This window comes from Coffea eugenioides, chromosome 3 (genome assembly GCF_003713205.1).
Source record: "Coffea eugenioides isolate CCC68of chromosome 3, Ceug_1.0, whole genome shotgun sequence".
Lineage (NCBI taxonomy): Eukaryota > Viridiplantae > Streptophyta > Magnoliopsida > Gentianales > Rubiaceae > Coffea > Coffea eugenioides.
This window is the reverse complement of record NC_040037.1, coordinates 16803597-16826064: the sequence shown is the minus strand read 5'-3', so window position 1 is coordinate 16826064 and position 22468 is coordinate 16803597. Positions and strand designations below refer to the sequence as shown.

Here is a 22468-nt window from a genome sequence, read left to right as displayed (position 1 = left end):
AAAGCTAGAACTCCCTTTGGAGGGCACGAAGCTGCCAATAAATGAGTTGGGATTGCTGAAAGCACGTGTTTGATGAGGACAATCCGACCCCCATTGGATAGAAATCTGGACCGCCATGAAGAAACTTTAGAAATAACTGACTGTACCAGCTCCATGAAGTATAGACACTTCCGGCGCCCCACAAAAAGCGGACACCCCAAGTAACGCACGGGAAACGACTTCAGACCAAATCCAGTTACCCGTCGAATCCTTACACTTATTCAATATCAAAATACAAAATTAATTTTCATGAAAACATTTTTTGTAAATTCATTTTTTTTATCAACTGCTCAAACACTTGAAGTGTTACTTCATAACTAGTACGTAACAATGCATAAAGAGATGACTATTTGTGAAACTTTCCCTACCCTTTACCTGATATCATAAGCATCGCAGAGTAAGGTCTCGTTTCGATTGCCACTTTTTGGAATTTTTTTTTCATTTTCTGTAAATCTTTTGTATATTTTTAATTTTTTTAACTCACATGCGTTACATTTTAAAAAGTGTTATAATAAATTTTTTATCGGACTCTAGAACAAGAAAACCCAACCGAAGGACTAAGCATAACAGACAAACCTGTTTGCCACGTTTACAAATTAAACACAACCAAATCTGCCACGTTTCATGCAACGTGTAAATCGGCATGCAACTGCTGCCGAGTTATAAGCTCCCTTCTCATCTCCCCGGATGGACTAAATTCATCAGTAAAAGTTTTGAGTTTCTTCTTCTTCAGTTCGGAGCTCACAAGACCAGAGTCAGATTATCTGCTACAAAATTGAAAGAGCTATGGAAGGTGAGAATGTGTCAACCCAGCCGGAGGTTCCCGGGGAGCCAACTCAGACCAGCACTGCCCTTCTTGAAACTGCCACCGCCACTCTTCAGGGCTTTGGTCCTGTTAACAAAATCCACCAGCACCTCTGCGCGTAATTACCATTTCTTCTTCTTCTTCCTTTTCACCATTTCTTTTTTTTTTTTTGGCTCTTTTCCTAATCTATAATTAATTTCTTGGCTGTTTATAGTTTTTGTTGAACGCAGACGGAGGATAGTTTATCAGAATTCAAGGGCTATTTATTATCCTTTCTGCTTTACAGCTTTGAGCTTTTTATTTTTCATCCTTTTCAGTTAGTGGCTAAGAAACTAAAGTAAAATTATTAATTGTTTTTAATAGTTTAATGGATTTTATGTTTTGTGCTATTTTTCTCCCAATTGAGCAGATGAATTGATTCGAATTAACTGGTTAGTAATTTTTACCCAAAAAAAAAGTTGAAGATTTTTTTCAAAACATATTCTCCAGCCATAAAAATAGAACTTGTATCCAAAGATTGTAACAGAAAAGTAATAAAAATAGAACTCCTACAAAAAAAGCAATTCAAAAAATATATTTTATAAAAGCAAAAAGAATTACTAGTGTATGTTTTGATTCTTTCATTTACATCTGTTCTTGATATTTTCTGTTGTTTGATCATTTATTTTAGATTCCATTTCTATGCGCATGACATGACAAGGCAAGTGGAGGCACACCACTTTTGCGGGCATCAAAATGAGGATTTTAGGCAGTGTTTGATATATGATAAGCCTGATGATGATGGTAAACTCATTGGCTTAGAGTACATAATCTCTGAGGAATTATACTTGACTTTGCCTGATAATGAGAAGCCTTTTGGCACACTCACGAGTTCGAGGTAAAGGGTGGCTACCTCTTCATGCCTGGTGTTCCTGGCCCTATTCAAAGGCAAGATCTTGAAAAGGTTTGCAAAACCTATGGCAAAACTATCCACTTTTGGCAAATTGATAGAGGTGATAGTCTCCCTCTTGGAATTCCCCAGGTTATGATGGCTCTTACTAGGGATGGCCAGCTCTATCCCAATCTTGCCCAAGGTATATATATTTTTTGTTGTTATTTGGTTTTTTTTTTTTTTAATTGTACTTTGATATGCACATTTCTAGACATTAACTCTTTATATGATATGCAATCATGACTTTTTTTAACTGAAACATTTTGTTTGGCATAAATCATACCATGTTAAGAAAATTGACAAGTAGTTTTACAATATTGGTGAAACACTATTGTATTAGTTATTTTTAAGTGAATATTTGAGATTGAATTTTAAGCCTAGGACACAAAATGGCAATATTCTTAAACTAGTAATTTTTAACCAATGCTGTGACACATTTTGCTTTCATATTTTGTTCCGCGCTCAGTTGGTTATAGGTCTTTTTTTTAATAGTAAATCCCGTACAGTTGTAGATCATTTTTTGAAAAGCTTTTAATTTCCATTTTTTCCTTTTTTTATACTATTTTTTAAGTATTTTAATTGAATTATTCTAAAAAACTCGAAAGTCACCCGCCCATCACGATCAAAGTATGTTATAATGACCAGCTTTCTGTTCATAATCTTGTATAATTTGGAAAAGTTTCAAAATTTTTCACTTGCATGAAACCATTATTAGTTTATAGATTATGTTCGAAATTAATACTAATGATTTTTCTTGGTAGATGTGGAGAGTCGTTTTGGCATCTCATTTGCCAAGGAGAGGGAAAACCGGGCATACATGACTGGACCCGCTCATGGGTTGCATCCCCTTGGAAATGCAGCCGGTAGAGGGTTGCAGACTGTACTGAGAGAAGTTGATTGCAAACCGGTTGAATCAGTTCCAAGCGTCTTTGTCTAATTGTCTAAGTTAGAACTTAGAAGTACTGTCATGACCTTTTTCTCAATAAGGCCACCTTGGACAGGAGGATATTTTGTAATTATGGAATAGAACAGGTAACGTTTGTGTTCCTTTCTGTTTTGTGTATTAGGTTAACTATGAGAATATATGTATTCTTAAATGTATGTTTCATATGTCAATATTTCTTTTTTATTATTTTTTTATTTTATATACGTCAAATCATTATAATATTTTTTTTATAAAACTTAAAAAAAAAATAGCAAGCTGAACGGAATCTATGTAGGGATGGCAATGCGCGGGCACCCGTCTCGGGGCGGGGTTGGGGCGGGGGGAAAAAATTCCCCCCGCTTAGAAACGGGGCGGGGGGCGGGGGAGCATACCCCCGCCCCATCCCCCGGCCCACCACCGGCAAAAAAAAAGTATGTATATATAATTATATATAATATATAATTTAATTAGTTATAAACTTGTGATAATGCTATTATTACTTAGATGTATTATATAATATATATTAGTATATGTAATATAATTGATATTATCATTATACGAATAATTATACATGTCTACTAATAGAATTTATTAATTAGTTATACTAAATTTACTAATACATTTATACTAAATTCCTAATTACACTTAATAGAATAACACTTTTTTCTCAAAAAAAAAAGCACAAACATAATAATAAATTAGTGATTGTATTTGTACCAAAAGTGAAAACTTGACTATTTTAGTTGTATTTATTTCATCATGTTGGATTGTATTCAAATAACTTTTGTTTGATTGTTTTTATGAGTTTCAATTGTAAAATTACAATGAATAATAACTTGATGATGTGTTGATTTTTTAATACTTGATTATTTATTAGAATTTAACTATAATAAAATTATATAATAAAATTTTATTAATCTCGCGGGTGCCCCCACAGGGGAAGCGGGGGACGCGGCGGGGGTCGGGGGGAATTAATAGACAATGGGGCGGGGGACGGGGGACCCTTTCCCCGCCCCGTTGCCATCCCTAAATCTATGTTAATCATGAATTTATTTGCAATGGTATATCTGCCATCCTTGTGATTGAATCATGTCTTTTGCACATAGGAAAAAGGCAAATTTGAAATGTGGTCATGTTGGATTTCCAGGATGAGGTTTGAGTGAAGCAAAAGAGGGAAAGGTAATCATGATCAATTGTCTAATGATGAGCAAAGAAGAGAATGAGGTCTGGTTGTGCACTGAGAATCACTATAGTTTTAACCATTGACTGTGTTGTTGTAGCAAAATAGGAAGGAAGATTGGATGAGGTAGTAAGAATACACTGTAATTCTGATCTTTGATGATGATGTAGCAAGAATGTGTGAGGACTTGGAAATTCACCTATATTTTTTTTTAATTCTCTTATTCAATGAATAAGTTCATTTATAATTCCTTTTTCTACTAATTTTACTCTCTCACTAGTTCTAATAAATAATAGAATTAAGAGTTTTATCTTTCCTTTTATAGTTAGGGTAAAATAGGATTTTTGCGTATTTTGGTAATGTGATTAATTGTGGAGGTGTGTGTACTAAATTTGGTGGTTAAGAGTGAGTTTTAAATAAGAGAAAATGTGTTATTAAAAGTGCTAATAATAAGTTAGTGAACTATAAGTAAAAACACAAGTATGCGAGAGTTAAAGAAACTAATCTTGAACCGACGTGCACTGTTTGTTATCGATTGAATACACCATTTGAACACTATTTTATTACTTTAATCTCCTTGATTTTTATTGAGCTAATTAGTCCCTAATTAACCCTTAAAGTGGCCGAAATTCTTGACCAAAAGAAAAGGGAGAAAAGAAACAAAAATAAGAATCATATTGTAACGACAAGTGGCGACCATCCAAGAGGTGTTTGACCAACTAATTTCCTTCCTTCTTATCCTTCATTTTTTGGTTCATCTTCCTCACTTTTCTTCTTGGTTGGCCAAGTGGAAGAGAGGAAAAAAGAGAGAAAAACAACTTCAACTCTAACCTTGAATCAAGCTTTGTTTGAGTGAAATCAACAAAATTAAACCGATTAAAGTTTCATCTTGGTGCTTAGGAGGCTAGAAGTGATGGAAATCTTGGGAGATAGTGGTTGGTTCTTCACTTTCAAGAGGCTTTTGGAAGGTATACGGCTAAAACTTCCTTTCCTCTTGCTTAATCTTGCTAAGTTTAGTATAGAAACTTTTAATCTTGACTTGCTATAGTTGATTGTTTAGTTTTGATGGTATAGTGGAATGTTTAGCTAGGGTTTGCATTTTTCAACTTTGATTATTATTGTTTATCTAGTAAATGATGTTATTGAGCTAGGATATGAAATTGATGAAGTGCTTAATGGCTTAATGTTACTTTTTAGATTTAAAAGTTGAATTTCCAGCATTTGGTAGTGAATGTCAGTTCTGCCCTGTTTTTGGAATCAAATTGGGCTATGAATTTCTCCATGTTGTAGATTGAATCAGCTTTTGGACAAAACATAAAAGTTATAGGTATTTGAGTTAACTTTCTACCTACAAAATTTCAAATCAATTGGATTATTTTAGCTTATGTTTTGGCCAGAACACTCCTGACTGTGTAAAAACTCTAATTTTCCTAACCTGTTTTTCATGTGCTTCTGACCGTCCATTTTTTACCATAAAAATGCGAGAACTGGGTGTCGATGCTCGATCTGATATACCTAACTATAGTTATGACCAAAACACCGAAAGATGACAATCTGCCACTTATAATTTCTTCTTTAAAACTGGTTTCCAACTTTGATCTTGATGGTTTTATTGCTAGAATTGACTTGTATTTGGATAATTGAGTCTAGTTGAAGAGTTATTTTGTTAAACTTGTTGATGTGTTGAATTTGGGTTGATTTGAGGAAAAAAATGAAGCCATAAGTGGTTGAAAAATAGCGAAATACAAAGGGTATGCTGCTTAAATTTTCGCTCAAGGGTTAGGCGAGAGAACTTGAGACTTGAGCGACGACTCGAGGTTGAAACGAACTTCGATTGTTTATGATATTCGAGTTTTCGTTAGCAAGAGGTACATAAGTTGAAATTTTTGCCAAAACTTATACCCTTTAAAAAGTGAAAGTAGCGACCCTTAAAAATACAATTTTCTCGATTTTTCATACCAAGTACGACTTCCAAAGTATAAATCACTTCTTTATCGAAACTAAAAGAGTGAGTATAAATTTTTTAGAGTTTGATAAGCCATATGACTACTACTCAAACAAGTTTCATTTACTTGATTTTCTTGAAAAAAACTCCTATGTTTCAAACTCTAGTGGATTTTAAACTCGTAAATAATATTCTATCGCAGATTTGGATTCCAATCAAGGAGTTGTACCTAAGCGTGATTTTGATAAGCACTAAATCTTTGGTGAGTTCTTCCAAGTACATGATTGAACATGATACTTAATTTAAATACTTGATATTTGATTGGTTTGGTCAGGCAAGAGTGTAGTTTATCGCACTTACCCTAATGTGATATATTCTTGTTCCTTGGCTGCAATTGACTTGATATACATGCATATGACTTGCATCCTGTCTGGAATTCCAGAAACCTTGTGGCTAGTTATTCGAGTCTAACCAGCAAGAGTTTGGTCGATTAGATAACGAACCCTAAGTCTCTTGTTTTGTTGAGTGGAGTGTTATCTGCTAGACTAATCGGTATGCTCGAGTATTACCATACGTGTTTATCTTGGATTTCAGGCCCGGTAGGGGGTTTGAATAGCGGACAGAGATCATAGTTAAGTGGTGCTCTACTGGATTTGTTATAATTCTATGGTTGACGGAATGTCATCAGATTTTGAACAAGTGGCTACCGAACCTGCTCCCGAGAGCAAACTGTATCCTTTTACTTGACATGTTAAATATCCAGTGGTTGGTTGTACGAAGTGTTATTACTCATTTTCTTGACTTATTATGCTCGCTAGTTTGCTACTTTGATATACTTGCAGTTTTAAATAATGGTCAACTTGCTATTTGGAACCGCACTGAGTTTTAACTCACTCTATTTTGTTAAATTTATTTTTCTTACAGGGGATACGAGCGAGAGCGTGAAACTGGTACAGGATAGCATAGTCTAGTTTTTAAATTTTTGCGATTGTACTCGCGTTAGTGCTCGATTAGGATTGAATGTATCTAGAACTTAAATCTTTTGTTGTATTTGGGATTGTATGAATGTTTAACATAGAAATGAATGTACATGTATGTTCCAAAATTGGGAGCTATTATTTCATTTACTCTTGAGGTTGTAAACTATTTTATTTGAAGTGAGTGAGCGAGTCCTGACAAGAGTTGGGCAAGCGGTCCACTAAACCTTGAGGTACGCCCCAGGGGGAGGTAGGGTCGTCATAGAATGCATTATCATTTTGCACTTGCACAATTTCTTAACTTGGGAGGTTTCTTGGATTCCTTAGAAATAACAATAAGGTTGCTCACCTTTTAATTAAGCATGCATTATCAATTTCAGATTCTCATATGTGGAATGACTATCTACCTTATTTTGTTATTTCTGTTATTGAAGCAGATTTAGTTTGATATTAATAAAATTTTTCACTCTTTCTATCAAAAAAAAAGAATGCATTATCATTCTAACATTTGATGGTAGTGTTATAGAAGGGAGGAAAGGAATTAAGTATGAAAGATCATGAGTTTAGAGAAGGCTCAATTGAATCCATGAAGCAAGGGATTTAAGTATAAAAGATCATGAGTTTAAAGAGAAGGCTCAATTGAATACAGAGCCAAAATTGGGACACAAGGGTGAATTTTGTGACAACATGTCAGGCGAAGGCTTCTAAGATAGATTTTTAGGAGAGGTTTAGCAGGGTGAAGGAATGGGGAAGAAGGCAAAGGAAGCAAGAGACGAGAGAAAGAAAGAGAGAGAGAGAGAGAGAGAGAGAGCAACTGAGAAAAGAGAGAAAAAATGAATCTGGTATATTTCATGCTAAATTCATTATAAGAAGGAAGGGAATCATTTATAGAATTCTATTATCCCACTAACTAACTTGAACAACAAGCACTAACTGTCTGAATAAGTCTATCTACATCGTTTTGCCTCTTACACCAAAACGCAGGCAAGCCCTCCCAAAACGACAAGTTTATTATTCCTTTGGTGCCTGACATTCCCTCCCTATTAACATCAAGCTTGTCCGCAAGCTAAGAAATTAGGGAACTGTTTATCAATGAAACTTTTGTCCTCCGAAGAAGATTCCGACTCTGGTAGATGATTTCATTTCACCAAGTACTAAATGACAGGTTGAGACTTGAGCATAACAGCCCTCCTTCGTAATATTTTCTCAGGATATGGTATACACTGATCAAAAACATCAGGCTCAGGAAGAGTGGGCTCTATGTCCTGAGCAACTCCAACCTTCTTCTTTAACAATGAAACGTGGAACACTGGATGGACTTGAGCTCTTTCTGGTAGTTGTAGCTTGTAAGCTACTGCCCCAACCTTCTCAATGACCTGGAAGGTAGAAGTGGCAAAATGGATTCATATCCACCAATCCATCCATATAAACCAATCTTAAATGGATTTGGATGATCCATATAAATTCAATGGTTTTAAATGGATAACCATTTAAATCCAATTATATTGGTGGATTTAAATGGATTATCCATCTTATCCATATACATCCATTTAACTTAAAAAATAGAAAACACATTTATAAAAATGTGAGATAAAATCTTGTGGGACCATCTATTCTTTTCTTCATAACTTTCTCATATGTCAAATTAATTTTGTGGGACCACCTATTCTTTCCTTCATAACTTCCTCACATGCCAAGTTGCCAATAACATTAATTGCATTTTATTTGCTTCTAGTTCCTAGACTTCTTCCATCCTTTTCAAAATTATATTTTAGTCTCTACTCTTGTTTTTTTTTAATTAAACTCTCATGTAGTAATGATTGCAAACATTTATATTCTTAAGTAAAGAAAAAGCGAGAATGCATCATGCAGTGTCAAAATAATTTTTATTTTTTTAATTCTTTTATTTATAAAAAGAATTTTTCTAACGAGTGTCCCCGCAACATTGGTTAAGATATGTAAATGACACCTTTTTTTTTTTTTCCAAATCCTCATACTTGCAATCCCTCTCCCCTTATCACCCAACCCAACTATCCAAAAAAAAAGACACCTAATTTACTAAGTAATATAAGGTAGCTTGTATATCAATGGTATAATAAGGAGTTTCATACATTTTTAGGTACTACGTGCACATGTGATGAAAATATTTTACTTGTCAAATAACATAAGATTTCTTATTAGAATTCCACTTTAGGTGATTTAAGGATAGAACTTTGGGGATCTATATTTTTTGGAAAAAAACATTTGGATCTTAAATTTAGGATTTGGGAGAGTAAATGGATAAATGGATGGATCATGGTTTACACTATCCATTTAAATGACATCCATTTAGATCCATTTATTAAATGGTTTTAATTGGATTGGATCAATTTGATCCACTATCCATTTAACTAAAACCATTTATCAACCATTTATCCATTTTGCCACTTCTACTGGAAGGGTCCATAGTACTTAGCAAATAGTTTTAAACTCTTCCTAATGGCCACAGTCAGTCTATCTGTAGTTTCAAGTCAATCATAGGAAAGGCTGTAGTTTCAAGAATATCCAATCACCTCTAGGAAAGTCCTTTTTGTCCTATTCTAGTCAGCAAAATGTTTCATGCGACTCTGAGCCTTGGCGAGGTTGTCCTTGATATTTGCTAGAACTTGAAGTCTCTCCTGCACCATATCAGTTGCTGTAGAAATGACACTGTCATGAAAGGGCCTAGAGATAGATGCACTGACTTATAACCATATAAGGCTTCGAAAGGTGTAAGCTGCAGGCTTGTGTGAAAATTTGTATTATACCATAACTCTGCTGAAGACAACCAGTCACTCCAGTGAGATGGATGCTCACTACACATGCACCTGAGATAACTTTCTAGACACTGATTGACCCTCTCACTTTGACCATCTGTTTGAGGGTGATAAGATGAGCTATAGTGCAAACCAACTCCCAAAGTGCGAAAGAGCTCCCGCCAAAATTTGCTAATGAATACCTTATCCCTGTCAGAAGTGATAGATTCAGGCAGACCATGTAACTTATACACATGGTCAAGGAACAGCTGAGCTACCTGCTGTGCAGAATAAGGATGGGACAACTTCATAAAGTGGCTGAACTTGGTAAAACGATCCACCACAACCAGAATAGTGTCATACCCTTTGGAGAGAAAGAGTTGCTCAATGAAGTCCATGGTCAGATGTGTCCAAGCCAGTTGAGGGACTGGAAGTGGTTGCAGCAGCGCAGGATAAGGAACATTTTCATGTTTGTTTCTTTGGCAAATGTCACAAGCTTGCACAAATTGTATGACATCCTTTTTGATACCAGGCCAATGAAATAGAGATTGCACCCTCTGCAAACACACCCTTTGACCAGAATGGCCTCCCACAGCTGAGTCATGCAAGACCTTGATTAAATTGTGCCTAACCCATTAGCTCCTCCTACATACGATTTCCCTCTGAATTTGAGTAGTCCTTTCTCCAGCTGATACCCTGAGCAAGCATTAGGATCTAACAGCAGTTGTGACATGATGCTATGGGCCACCCCATCACCCTCATAACTCTCAGTCAGTTCTTTCATCCAAACTGGCTGCACTGCCGAGATAATACAAAGGTGATTCACTACTTCTCGCTCTTCATATTCTCCTTCCATCCTTCTCATAGATAAGGCGTCAGCAACCCCATTGTCAGACCCCTTTTTGTACTGGATCTCATAGTCCAACCCCAGTAATTTGGTGAGCCATTTATGCTGCAAAGGATGAGTAAGCCTTTGTTCCAACAAATATTTGAGAGCCTGATGATCAGTCTTAATGAGAAAGTGGTGTCCCACCAAGTAATGCTTCCATTTAGTTACTGCTAATACTAAAGCCATCAGTTCCTTTTCGTAGACAGACATTCCCAAATTATGAGGAGATAGAGCCTTGCTAAGAAAGGTTATGGGATGTCCCTACTGCATCAAGACTGCTCCAATCTCAACTCCACATACATCAGTTTCTATCACAAAAGGAAGCTTAAAATTTGGCATTTTCAGGACTGGTGCAGTAGTCATGGCTGTTTTGAGGTCTTCAAATGCTATTTGAGCATTATAACTCCACACAAAACTTCCTTCTTCAACAATTGAGTTAATGGTTTGCAAATAACCCCATATCCTTTAATAAACCTTCTATAGTATCCAGTCAATCCAAAAAATCCCCTCAGCTCTTTAACTGTGCCAGGAGTAGGCCATGACTAGATATATTCCACCTTGCTTCCCTCCATACTCACTCCCTCCTCAGAGATAATGTGTCCCAAATACTCCACTGATGTTTGAGCAAAGGAGCATTTAGACCTTTTACAGTAAAGCTGGTTGTCAGCCAAGACTCCTAACACAATTTTCAAATGCTGTGCATGTGCTTCCAACGTTGGACTGTAAACTAGAATATCATCAAAGAAAACCAACACAAACTTCCTCATCTAAGGTTGAAATATTCTGTTCATCAGAGATTGAAAGGTAGTTGGGGCATTAGTTAGGCCAAATGGCATTACTAAAAACTCAAAATGATCATGATGTGTCTGGAAAGCAGTCTTATGTATGTTAGCTGTCTTGACTCTCAACTGATGATATCCAGCTCTAAGGTCCAGTTTAGACATGTATTTTATCCCATGTAGTTCATTCAGCATTTCGTCAATGTTTGGGATAGGGAACCTGTCCTTGACAGTAAGCTCATTTAACTTCCTATAATCCACACATAACCTCCAAGTATTGTCCTTCTTTTTAACCAACAACACAGGAGAGACAAAGGGACTACAACTGTGCTTAACAATCCCATTTGTAAGCATTTCAGCAACCTGTTTCTCAATCTCAAACTTGTGTGCATGGGGATACTTGTAAGGTTTAAGTTTGAATCGCTCTGCTCCTGGCTTCAAGGTAATCTAATGATCTAACTCCCTCTTAGGAGGTAGTCCATGTGGAGTTGCAAACACCTGAGAATATTGCTGCAAAACTGAGGCCACCAGTTCTGGAATGTCCTTCTCCTGATCAACCCTGGACTCCATCTGTAGTGAGGCACAACTCCTTTGCTTTTCTTGTATAAAAGTCCTGAGATCTTTCCCCCTTACCAGCTCCATCACAGGCTGGTTAATGAAGCCTTGTAGATGTAATAAATCACCCCTACTGCTAAGAGCAATAATGAGTGCATGGAAATCAAAAGTGATATGACTAAATTGACACACCCAGTCAACTCCTAAGATGATGTCCCAATCTCCCAACTCCATTATCTTCAAATCGAACTGAAACTGATAGTCTTGTATCAACCACTTAACACTTGGGCAGATTGCTCCACTAGTTATGTCAGTACCATCTGCCAAGGTCACTGTAAAAGGTCTGACTGTTTGATAAGGAAGTTGAAGAGATTTAGCCAATTTGTAGTGTATGAAGCTGTCAGAACTACTAGTGTCTACAAGGATTTTGATAGGTACTCCACCTAAGTTACTTAGTAGCATAATAGATTTCCTTTGTATTGCTGCTGCTAAAGCATTTACTGACACCTCAGCCATTTCTCCTACCCTTCCTGTGAGCTCATCTTGCTCTCCTTCTGCATCTTCAAATTCAGTCTCCTCACCTTCCTCCATATCTAAACAGTTCAATCCCCTAGATTTGCACTGGTGACCTACTCCAAATTTATCCCCACACCTGTAACATAAGTTGTGCTTACGCCTATACTGTATTTCCTCAGCTGAGATCTTACTAAACTCTCTGGATCTATTGTCAATCTTCTTGAGATTTGGATCAATAGCTGGAAGCTTGTAAGAGCTTGGATTGTTCTGGTTGTTGTTGTGGTTCCTGTACATCCCATACTTAGGTTCAACAGCTGTCCTTCCTGGGGGCTTATGCTGCCTAGACAAAGTTTCAAGTGAGCACTCCTGTAGTTCAGCCACCTCAAAAGCTTTGGATAGAGTCTGTGGCTTGAACATTTTGACCATTGGTTTAATATCTTCCTTTAAACCACTGATGAAACTGGATATAAAGTATCATTCATCCAGTTTGGGGTTTCTAATCAACACGAGAGTCTTCCAACTCTTCAAATTTCTCCTTATACTCCTCTACGGTCCCTTTTTGTTGTAATTTGTTGAATTCCTCAACCACATCACGTGACCACTTCCCAGCAAACCTTTCACATAATAATTCACAAAATTCTGACCACGACAGTCTAGGTCTCTCCAGTCTCACTCCCTGGAACCAATTGTCAGCTCTCCCCTCCAAGAACATTTCTACCATATCTACCCTTTGGTTCTCAGGTATTTGATAATTCAGAAAATATTTCTGACATTTTCTTAACTACTCCCTAGGATTACCATAAGAGAACATAAGCATTTCAAGTCTTGGCAGGTTGGGGGTAAAAATCTTACCTCTAACATCAGGTTGAACTCCATGCATCTCCGTGGGAGTCATGAGCTTCAGATGTGCTGGAGGAGTAGGTAGGATTGGTTCAGATGCACCTGTTTCTACTTCTGGCATGCCTTTTTCCTTCATCATCACTTTCAACAGCGCGTTGAGTTTCAGCTCCATCTTACTGAACTTCTGATCCAAGTTTCCCACCATAGCCTCTATCCTCGCGTTATTCTGCTCCATTTCTTCATGAAACTTCTGCTGCAGATTATTTTGACAAGAGGTCTGAGCCACGGCCATTGTCTCCATTACTTCTTGAAGCTTAATTTCCTGTTTCTTGAGTTGTTCCTCCAATGATCGATACCTGGTGTTTTTAGCCATTTGTGGTGTCTCAAGCAGCCAAGGATCGATTGCTCTGATACCAATTGTCAAGCGAAGGCTTCTAAGATAGATTTTTAGGAGAGGTTTAGCAGGGTGAAGGAATGGGAAAGAAGGCAGAGGAAGCAAGGAACGAGAGAGAGAGAGAGAGAGCAACTGAGAAGAGAGAGAAAAAATGAATCTGGTATATTTCATGCTGAATTCGTTACAAGAGGGAGGGGAATCATTTATAGAATTCTGTTATCCCACTAACTAACTTGAACAACAAGCACTAACTGTCTGAATAAGTCTAACTACGTCGTTTTGCCTCTTACTCCAAAATGCAGGCAAGCCTTCCCAAAACGACTAGTTTATTATTCCTTTGGTGCCTAACACAACACACCATAATATTCACAGCCATAGACAAGATGGTAGCACAAGGCACAAGGGCAAATTCTGTTGCACCAGTACAAATACAAGACCAGCGCCCTACAAATTCAGTGAAGAGTATTAATAGCTTCAATAAAAGTACATCTTTCCTGATTCTTTTTAGCTTCTCTTTTTGAATTTTTTCTTCTTTGGTATTTTAGTGGGTTTCTCTTGATAAGAGTATATATTGTCGGACTTTGATTTCGACAAAAGGACTTGAATTGGTCTTAGATTTGAATAAAATTTTTGGAGTTAGAAAAACTTAGTTTAAACTGGGGATTCGCCATTGCCACCAATTATGGTCGGGTTTCGTAAAAATATACTAGTATCGTTATTGACTGGGCTACAAAAAATAAATCTTAGGATTAATATCAATAAATCTCTTCAAAAATATTCTTTTCTCACCTTATTGCAATTGAATTGCACCAATTTACCCCTTACAATATTACAATATTTTCAATTAGGTGCAATCGAGTCGCATAACCTAATTTGTGGCTAATTGCATCATGTGGACTTTACATGATTCTATGAAGAGATCAAATTATCCCCATAAAAGTCAGTAATTGACAGGGCCGAATTATAAATAAATGAAGTTAGACATGATTTTTTTAACTACATATACAAATCACATCAAAGACTCGAGCGACAAATCCCTATGACAATGCTTAAAATGATGCGAAAACAACTGATCACCTAATTTTTTAGGTTGTCAGGCAATCAACCATTATTTGGAATTGTGCACATACTATCCTTTTTTGTGTATTATCTTCATTATTCCTAGATATACTAACCTAACACGTCAAATGTTGATTTCATTAATTTGTTTAGATTTTTAAAGAGAGCAAGATATACGGTTTCAGTACACTGCATTACATTTGTGCATTTTTATATTATTATTGCTATAACTTGACTTAAAAACTAAAGAAACAAAAGAAACCATCCCAATTAAAGTTAGAAGCTGAGAGAGTAAATGAAAACAATTATATCACATAAAGAACCAATTTTGTTAGATTTGAAAATTGGTAAAACACTAGTAAAATCACTCCAAATTTAAAGATCCACAACCGAGATTCTCCTAAATTGATTTGAGTTTGTTATGTGTCTTGTTTTACTTTCTTCTCATTCTTTTTGGTCTCTTCTTCTTCCAAGTTTACTTTCTTCTCATTCTTTCTAGTCTCTTCTTCTTCTACTCCTAAGTGCAGTGCAGATGGCTACGATATCTTAGAGATTCCTATCATCATATTGCAATATCTTTTTGTTGTCTCCTGCAAGTTGATGATGCATGACATGATAAGGAGCACATACATAACAATGGTCCATAGGCTAGGAGAAAAATACAATTCAATAAAAAGTTCACAACAAATCCACAACAAGGATCAAAGACTGATCTGTGTAAACTGTCCTTACAATGAAAAATACTAACTCATGCTAAGAAGGAGATGCGGCTATGATAAGAACTAGCATTACAATTTTCTTTTATCGGATAGTTTTAGAAACCTCTCCTAAAATTCCCAATAATTACAAATAGCTTCCCTCAAGTATTCAAAATTACACCTACAACCTTCACCTTTACTGTTTAAGTAATCATGTAGGTCAAATTTTCTTTTTCAATAATCCTATATACCCTTCTATTAAAATTATGTAAACAAAAAGGAAAAATAATTTAGTCACCGCCTTCCTCCCACACACTTCTACAACTAATCAAACACTCCCAACTCAATCCTTACAGTATGGAAGAATCTGAAATTCACTCCAACTCAGTCCCCAAATTTTGGGTTGTCACAAAATCCCCAACCTCTGACACCCAATTTGGATGAGTCCCCACACACTTTCACAGCTAATCAAACACTTCCAACTCAATCCCCACAGTATGGCAGAGTCTGAAATTCACTCCAACTCAGTCCCCAAATTTTGGGCAGTCACAAAATCCCCAACCTCTGACACCCAATTTGGATGAGTCTCAAGTGACTATAAGTTGGCCTGATACATTACTTGAATAGCAATGTCAAGAGGGTGCTAACTTTGATACTACTCTTATGGTACATGATCCAAGAGTTTTCATGTTTAATGTTAAGTTTTTCGCCAAAAAAAAATGATAATAGTTACAATGAAAGCAATTGTTTGGCTATCAGTCATCTCACACATTTACTTTGCACTTTTAATTTTGTATATGGTTGATTTTCTGTGTGCTTGATATAAGATTTCTTACAATTGTGCTTAAGAATACTCCATAATTGCTTATAAGACTGAAACGACTTTAAAATTAATTTTTTTGAAACAAAAATATCCCCACAATGCTAATTATTGAGTTGACTATACTTGCACCCGCAAACCATAGATGCTGCAAGAATAGAGTCCTTATCTTCAAAACTTTCAATCATCAAGATGCTGTAAGAATCCTAACTATACCAATAAGTGTGACAGGAATAGAAGACAGCTACTACTGGGCGCATAATCAAAATGGACAATATACAGTTCAGTCTGGATACAAGGCTTGGGTGAAGAAAAAGGAAATGGAGAGCTCTGGAAGGAGGGACGAAGCTGGAACTAGCCTGGATGGAACCATTCTCAAATATGGAGTTCACTGTGGAAGCAGAACGTAAGTCAAAAGATGAAAATTTTCATATGGAAGTGCTTGCATGGGGGACTACCAGTTAGAGAAGTCATCTACTCAAGGACTAGGCAAGGAACCCCGATATGTGCTGGATGTGGGGCAAATGAAGAAACAATTGAACATATGCTACTCCAATGCCATAAAGTTAAGGAAATCTGGAAAATGGCACCAGTGAAGTGGGATGGAATAGAACACCTGTCAAATTGCTTCACCAAATGGTGGTCTGCAATACATGAAGCTCAAGTGAGCAGAGGAGGGCAGGATCAGGTCAACCTCACCATCAATATACTCTGGCAGATCTGGAAGGCAAGGAACAATAGAGAGTTTAACCATAAGGAGAAGGAGCCTTTTAAGATAATGAGAAGGCTCTAAAGGAATGGACAGAATTTGAAGAAGCTAACAAAGGAAGGATGCTGGGAAGAGCACTCTGGAAACAGAGGAACAGCAAAGGACAGATCAAGAGCAAATGGAGTGCCATACTGGACTGCTGTTAAAGATTCACACCCACCAAAGTAAAGATCAACCAACCGTGGGGATTGGAATCTCAGCAACAGACTATATGGGACAATTGCAAGCAGTTTGGGCACTAACAGAAAGGACATCAGGAGATTTACTACAAGACAAGCTGCAGCAGTCAGATTAGCTCTACTGAAAGCTGGTAATCAAGGATGGAACATTCAAGTGGAACTAGACAACCGAAAGCTGGTAGATGCCATAAAGAAACCAAGTCACAACAATCATCTGATGGCTACCTATTAGAGGATATAAGGTCCATTTGTAATCTGTTTCAAAAGCTCTATCTCTTTTGCTATTTCAAGGAAAGTAGAATGTATTAAGTTGAGCTTGCATGCTCTAAACATCTGGATAGATGAAGAATGGGTGAATCCCAATCTTAAATGCTAGTGCATCAGTAATGGGACAGTTTGTTCCTTTTCTTTGGACCGTTGTCCAAACACTGTACAGGTTAAGGAGATATATATAAAATGCTAACGTTTCGGAAAAAAAAAAAAAAGAACCTCATTTAGTAGGTGGAACTTCCATCTAGACTGAACATTGATTAATACTCCTCATACCTTGCATAAGGTGCTAGAGTTAAATTGAAATAGTCTAAACAAACATTTTCAAGATTCAAGTAATACAACAACACTAGTGTAAATATCCGTACTACGCACGGTACAAACATTATTGAAAAAAATGGAAATAAATGGTGAATAAAAAAAAGTTAAAAAATTGTACAAATAAAATTAAAATGTAAGATTTGTCTAACAATAACTTGAAATATGATAAAATGTGTATATCATTCAAGAACTGCCTTTTCTCAAAAGATAGATCTTGAAAGAATAATAAAAATTTATATTAGAAAATGAATGATATATAAATAAAAATGAATGTTATCAACATGAAATGCTTACAAACATTATGCATTCAATTTGATAATCTTGCATGAAAGTGCGAACACTCTTCACTAATTTGAAATGAATACGGTTCGATAGAATTGACAACTGAATGATCTATTTTGTCTTCCATAGATGTAAATCCAAATAGGGAGTTCAACAATCAAATCTTAAATTTGGAGTAGAAAGTACTCGTTCCAGAAACTGAGTATCAGGTAGTAAAGGTAAAGTAACGTCTCCATTTTGACAACACAATTGAATTTCGGATCTTGTTTTGTACTATTTTTAACTCTTTCTTCCGCCGACATTAGAGATTGACATTTCTGACAGATAGCTATTCTTGGACCAAACGTCCATCTTCTTCTGACACCATATGGATGTCATCTTATGCCTATTTAATGTAATTGATTGGTGAAATGAGTATTGTATATTATATGCGTATAACTATCAATGTGTCGATAATGTAATGTAAATTTGTTATGTTGAAACAATGGAAGTAGTGTTTGTGCAAGGGGTGTTCTATAGGAATCGAAAAAATGAGTAATTGAGAAAATTGAATTGCTCAAAATTGATAAATAAGATAACCAATGAAATGGTCAAAATTGATAAATCGACTATCATTTTTAATTTTAAGAAACTTCATTTACCCGAATTTACGTACATAATTATTTATCATAAAAGGTTAGTTAGTGGAACCTATACTAATGTACTAACATTTACTCCCATCTATATTTGTACAATTCACATTTGTCATTGTCATTTTTATTTACTATACTACTTTATTTTTTTCTATTTATAAATTTTGTTTCATTTGCTGCTAATCTTAACTATCATCTACCTTTTTCACTTTCTATATTCATCGTCACTAATTTTACTTATTCTATAAGTCTACTTTTTTATATATTGTCATAACTTATTTTTCATTTCTCATAAATTCTATCCACCTATAATTGTAATAACTATTTTGTTTTTAATCTTTTAAGTCTTAAATATTTGATTGTGGAGTAACCTACCATCGTTATTAAAAAAAATGATAGGTTTCAAGAAATGGACAAAATAAAAAAAATCTTTTAAATATTCAGTATTTTAATGTGTTTTTATTCTATTTGATATTCATGATTTATATAATTTAATAACTTATTTTTCATAAAATCTATCCACTTATAATTGTAATAACTATTTTATTTTTAATCTTTTAAGTCTTAAGTACTTGGTTGTGGTGTAACCTACCATCATGATTTGAAAAAAAAATGATAGGTTCCACGAAATAGAGAGAATAAAAACAAATCTTTTAAATGTTCAGTATTTTAATGTGTTTTTTTTTCTATTTTGCATTCATTCTTTTTCGGAGTTGTAAGATTAAATAATATTATTGATTTGCAAAATATTGTATTTTTCGATTTGCAAGTCTATTTTATATTAATGATTTTTTAGAGTTGTAAAATTAAATAATATTATTGATCTGAAAAATGTTGTATTTTTTGATTTGTAAGTGTAAGTCCTTTTCTTTTTCTTGGAAGAAAGATACGCTATATTGTAAATCTAACCCTATGCTACAGGATAACTGATCACTGATTAACCATTCGAATTAAGGTAGGGTATGGATTATAATTTGGTCGAATCAGAACATCTAGTTATGGTTAGCAAAATTGCAAATGAACTGATTATTTGATCCATGAACACTCTTAATTTGTATACTTAAGATCATATTCAAAAAGTATTAAATATAATTACATGAGAAAAGTATGAGAACATTACCAATTTGTTCTGCTATAACTATGTTAACAAGCATAGCGTCTTGCGTAGCAGGAACAGATTCTTCAAATGAATCTGCATAATTTTAATAAAAAATTAACATTATATCATGAACAGTAAATATATAAATAAGAGGTATAAGCTACATTAATAGAGTTGAAAATGCAAAGGTAATGGTTAATTATGTGTTAAAAATAATGGAGATGGCTATCGAATTTGAGGAGAGGTAGAGTTTCCATTTTTGATCTAGAAATGCATTAAAATATATATTGAACTAAGAATCAATAGTTTTTGTATTTGTTTTAAGTGTAATAATGTAATATATTTTATGAGAATTGTTAACCAAAGAAATACAATAGTTAAAGAAGAAATAGCATCAGCAGTTAGATATACAATTGTATTGTAATCAAATAAAAATTACGTACCAATAGAATTGTTGTTCTTGTTTTTATTAACCAAAAGATGACAAATGAGCAAATGGTAATTTGGTTGAAAGAATGAACCGTAGGATGCTATGTCTTGGAGGAGTTTTAATTAGAGTAAAATTCTTAAATTGGAGTGGAAAACGTGGTGGTGATATGGTGATTTTTTTCAAACGTGATTGTAATTTGCAAAGCTCATTTGTAGGGGTGGTTATAGGATTAGTTTAGTGATAAAGATTTCTTAATTATAAAAATGTAAGATTGTATTAACATAGTATACGAATGAGCATTTGTCTGTAATTAAGGAGTAAAAAGGACTTAAAGTATAAATAACAAACTATAAATTGTTTATGAAGTAGATAGTGGGAAAGTTTTAAATTTTAAATTTGACTGGTGATAAAGTTGGTTATAACCCACTACTTTTTATGTATTAAAATAAATAAAAATTCTAAAAAAAAAGAATGGGAAGTTTGGAAGTCATTGAGAGGCTCTCTACTAAAAATCCCCTTGCAATACATATAGATATAGATAGTTAAAGTGTATAATTTGAATTTATACCAGACATAGTGGAAGTTTTGGAGTTGTTAGAGGAGTAAGGTACACAAGCCATTTGTATTACCATTTAGCCTTGATGAAAACATGTGGCAAGAATAGAGTTCTCAAGAGCAAAGTCTATTCATGAATATTTTATAAGATCGATACCTAACCTTGAAACAGGCACTTACAATAAGATTTTTGAGAAGTATATTGGATGTGATTCATTACAATATATTTTAAAAGATGCCACAGCACAGTTTGACTCTATGGGTAACATTTGCTTACAACGCTTGCTTTCAAAAATGGAATTCGATATTTTCAGAATTGACTTAAACCAATGGCTCAGGAATTAATTTTATATACAATGACATTGTATATATTATTACAATTGGATAAATAACACATATGTAAAATTTTAATTGCAAACTCAAATTAAAAAAATCACTATCAGTGCATAAAAGATTAATTTATAAATTAATAAAAAAAAATTGTGTTAGCGTAGATAACCCCATTCATTTTCATATACTTCGTCAAAACGCAGCTAAATTAAGTGAAATAAGCTTCACATGTATGGATGTTGATTTCAGTTTATTTGCTTATCACAGTTTCGTGCCAAATAATAGTCCCTTAAGGAGAATGATAAGCTGATCTTTAGCTAACAAAATCATCCTCAAATGCAACCTAGATGATTCAGATGCTGGAATATGACGACTGGAGAACATTAAGTTGGGAATTGACTAGTAGTTGTCAAACTTGAAAATAGACAGACTTGCTGCAAGGATTTATAAAACTGTTGTAAATCATAAAGAACCCTGAAAATGTACAAGAAAATGCCACCTCCCTCCAACAGATACATATGTATGTATGTACATATGTATGCGTATGTATATGTGTACGCATGTGTGTAGTCCGATTGTAGGTACTGCATGTTGTCTCGGCTGGTTAATTAGTCCAAAGAAGATGAAAGCCACGAGGTTAATGGAAATCAGCCAGAATGAACAAACAGTCTTGTCAATTTTCGTCCGTATAACATATTAAGGCAATCATTCTCTAGAATGAGTCACTGCCCTGTCTTTAAAAGACGTATAACATTTAGAAATATTTGAATATGTTTGTTGGGCAACAATTTCTTGGCAATCCTCTCTCAGATAATTGTAAAACTGCTGGAGGACATCACTGCAAAATACCACAAATAACAAGCACACAAAACCAACACAAGTTGAATTACAGAAGCATCGCATACTGTCTATATCATTAGCAACATAGATTTGCCTAATTCAAAAAGACAAAAGTATCTTCTCCACAGCCTGCTGATAAGTAGAATTAGTCAAATAGGTATGCCTCCTCACAAACATTATTCATCCAAATATTCTAGCATTTGGATTCATTTGACCACACTCTCAAGATAATATCAACACCAAACTCAGATGGATTCATATCTTTACTTAGCTTTCCAGGAAGACAAAGGAGGGGTCTCAGAGTTTATCCATGTAGTTGCCATGGAGACATGCCTATCACCCTTAACCACATCAGCGGAAGCATAGGACTCAAGTTCAGCCATCTTCTCTCGTGTTAATTTTACTGATAGAGCTCTAACATTCTGGTTGAAGTTCTCCTTCTTGGTGGTACCAGGAATTGGAACCACGTCATCTCCTTGATGATGAACCCAAGCCAAGGCCAGCTGTGCTGGGGTGCATCCTTTCTTTGCTGCCATTTCACTAACCCGTGCAAATATTTTCTTGTTTTCCTCCAGGTTTTCTGGTTTCAACCTTGGGAAATTCTGCGGCCAAAAACTGCACTTCATCAGGAATGG

The 22468-nt window shown here is 35.1% G+C and overlaps 1 protein-coding gene and 1 pseudogene across 1 annotated transcript in view; one reads left to right on the top strand and one right to left on the bottom strand.

The window, feature by feature from the left end:
- Positions 1-756: 756 nt before the first annotated feature.
- Positions 757-2866, top strand: LOC113767062 (annotated as a pseudogene).
- An 18938-nt stretch (positions 2867-21804) lies between these two features.
- The window catches only part of LOC113766201 (probable aldo-keto reductase 2), an 18756-nt gene continuing 18092 nt past the window's right edge, over positions 21805-22468 (bottom strand). The window contains exon 3 of the mRNA XM_027310413.1: positions 21805-22448. Within this exon, the coding sequence (XP_027166214.1) occupies positions 22097-22448 (352 nt within the window). The 3' untranslated portion in view covers positions 21805-22096. The remainder of the gene's footprint in view (positions 22449-22468) is intronic.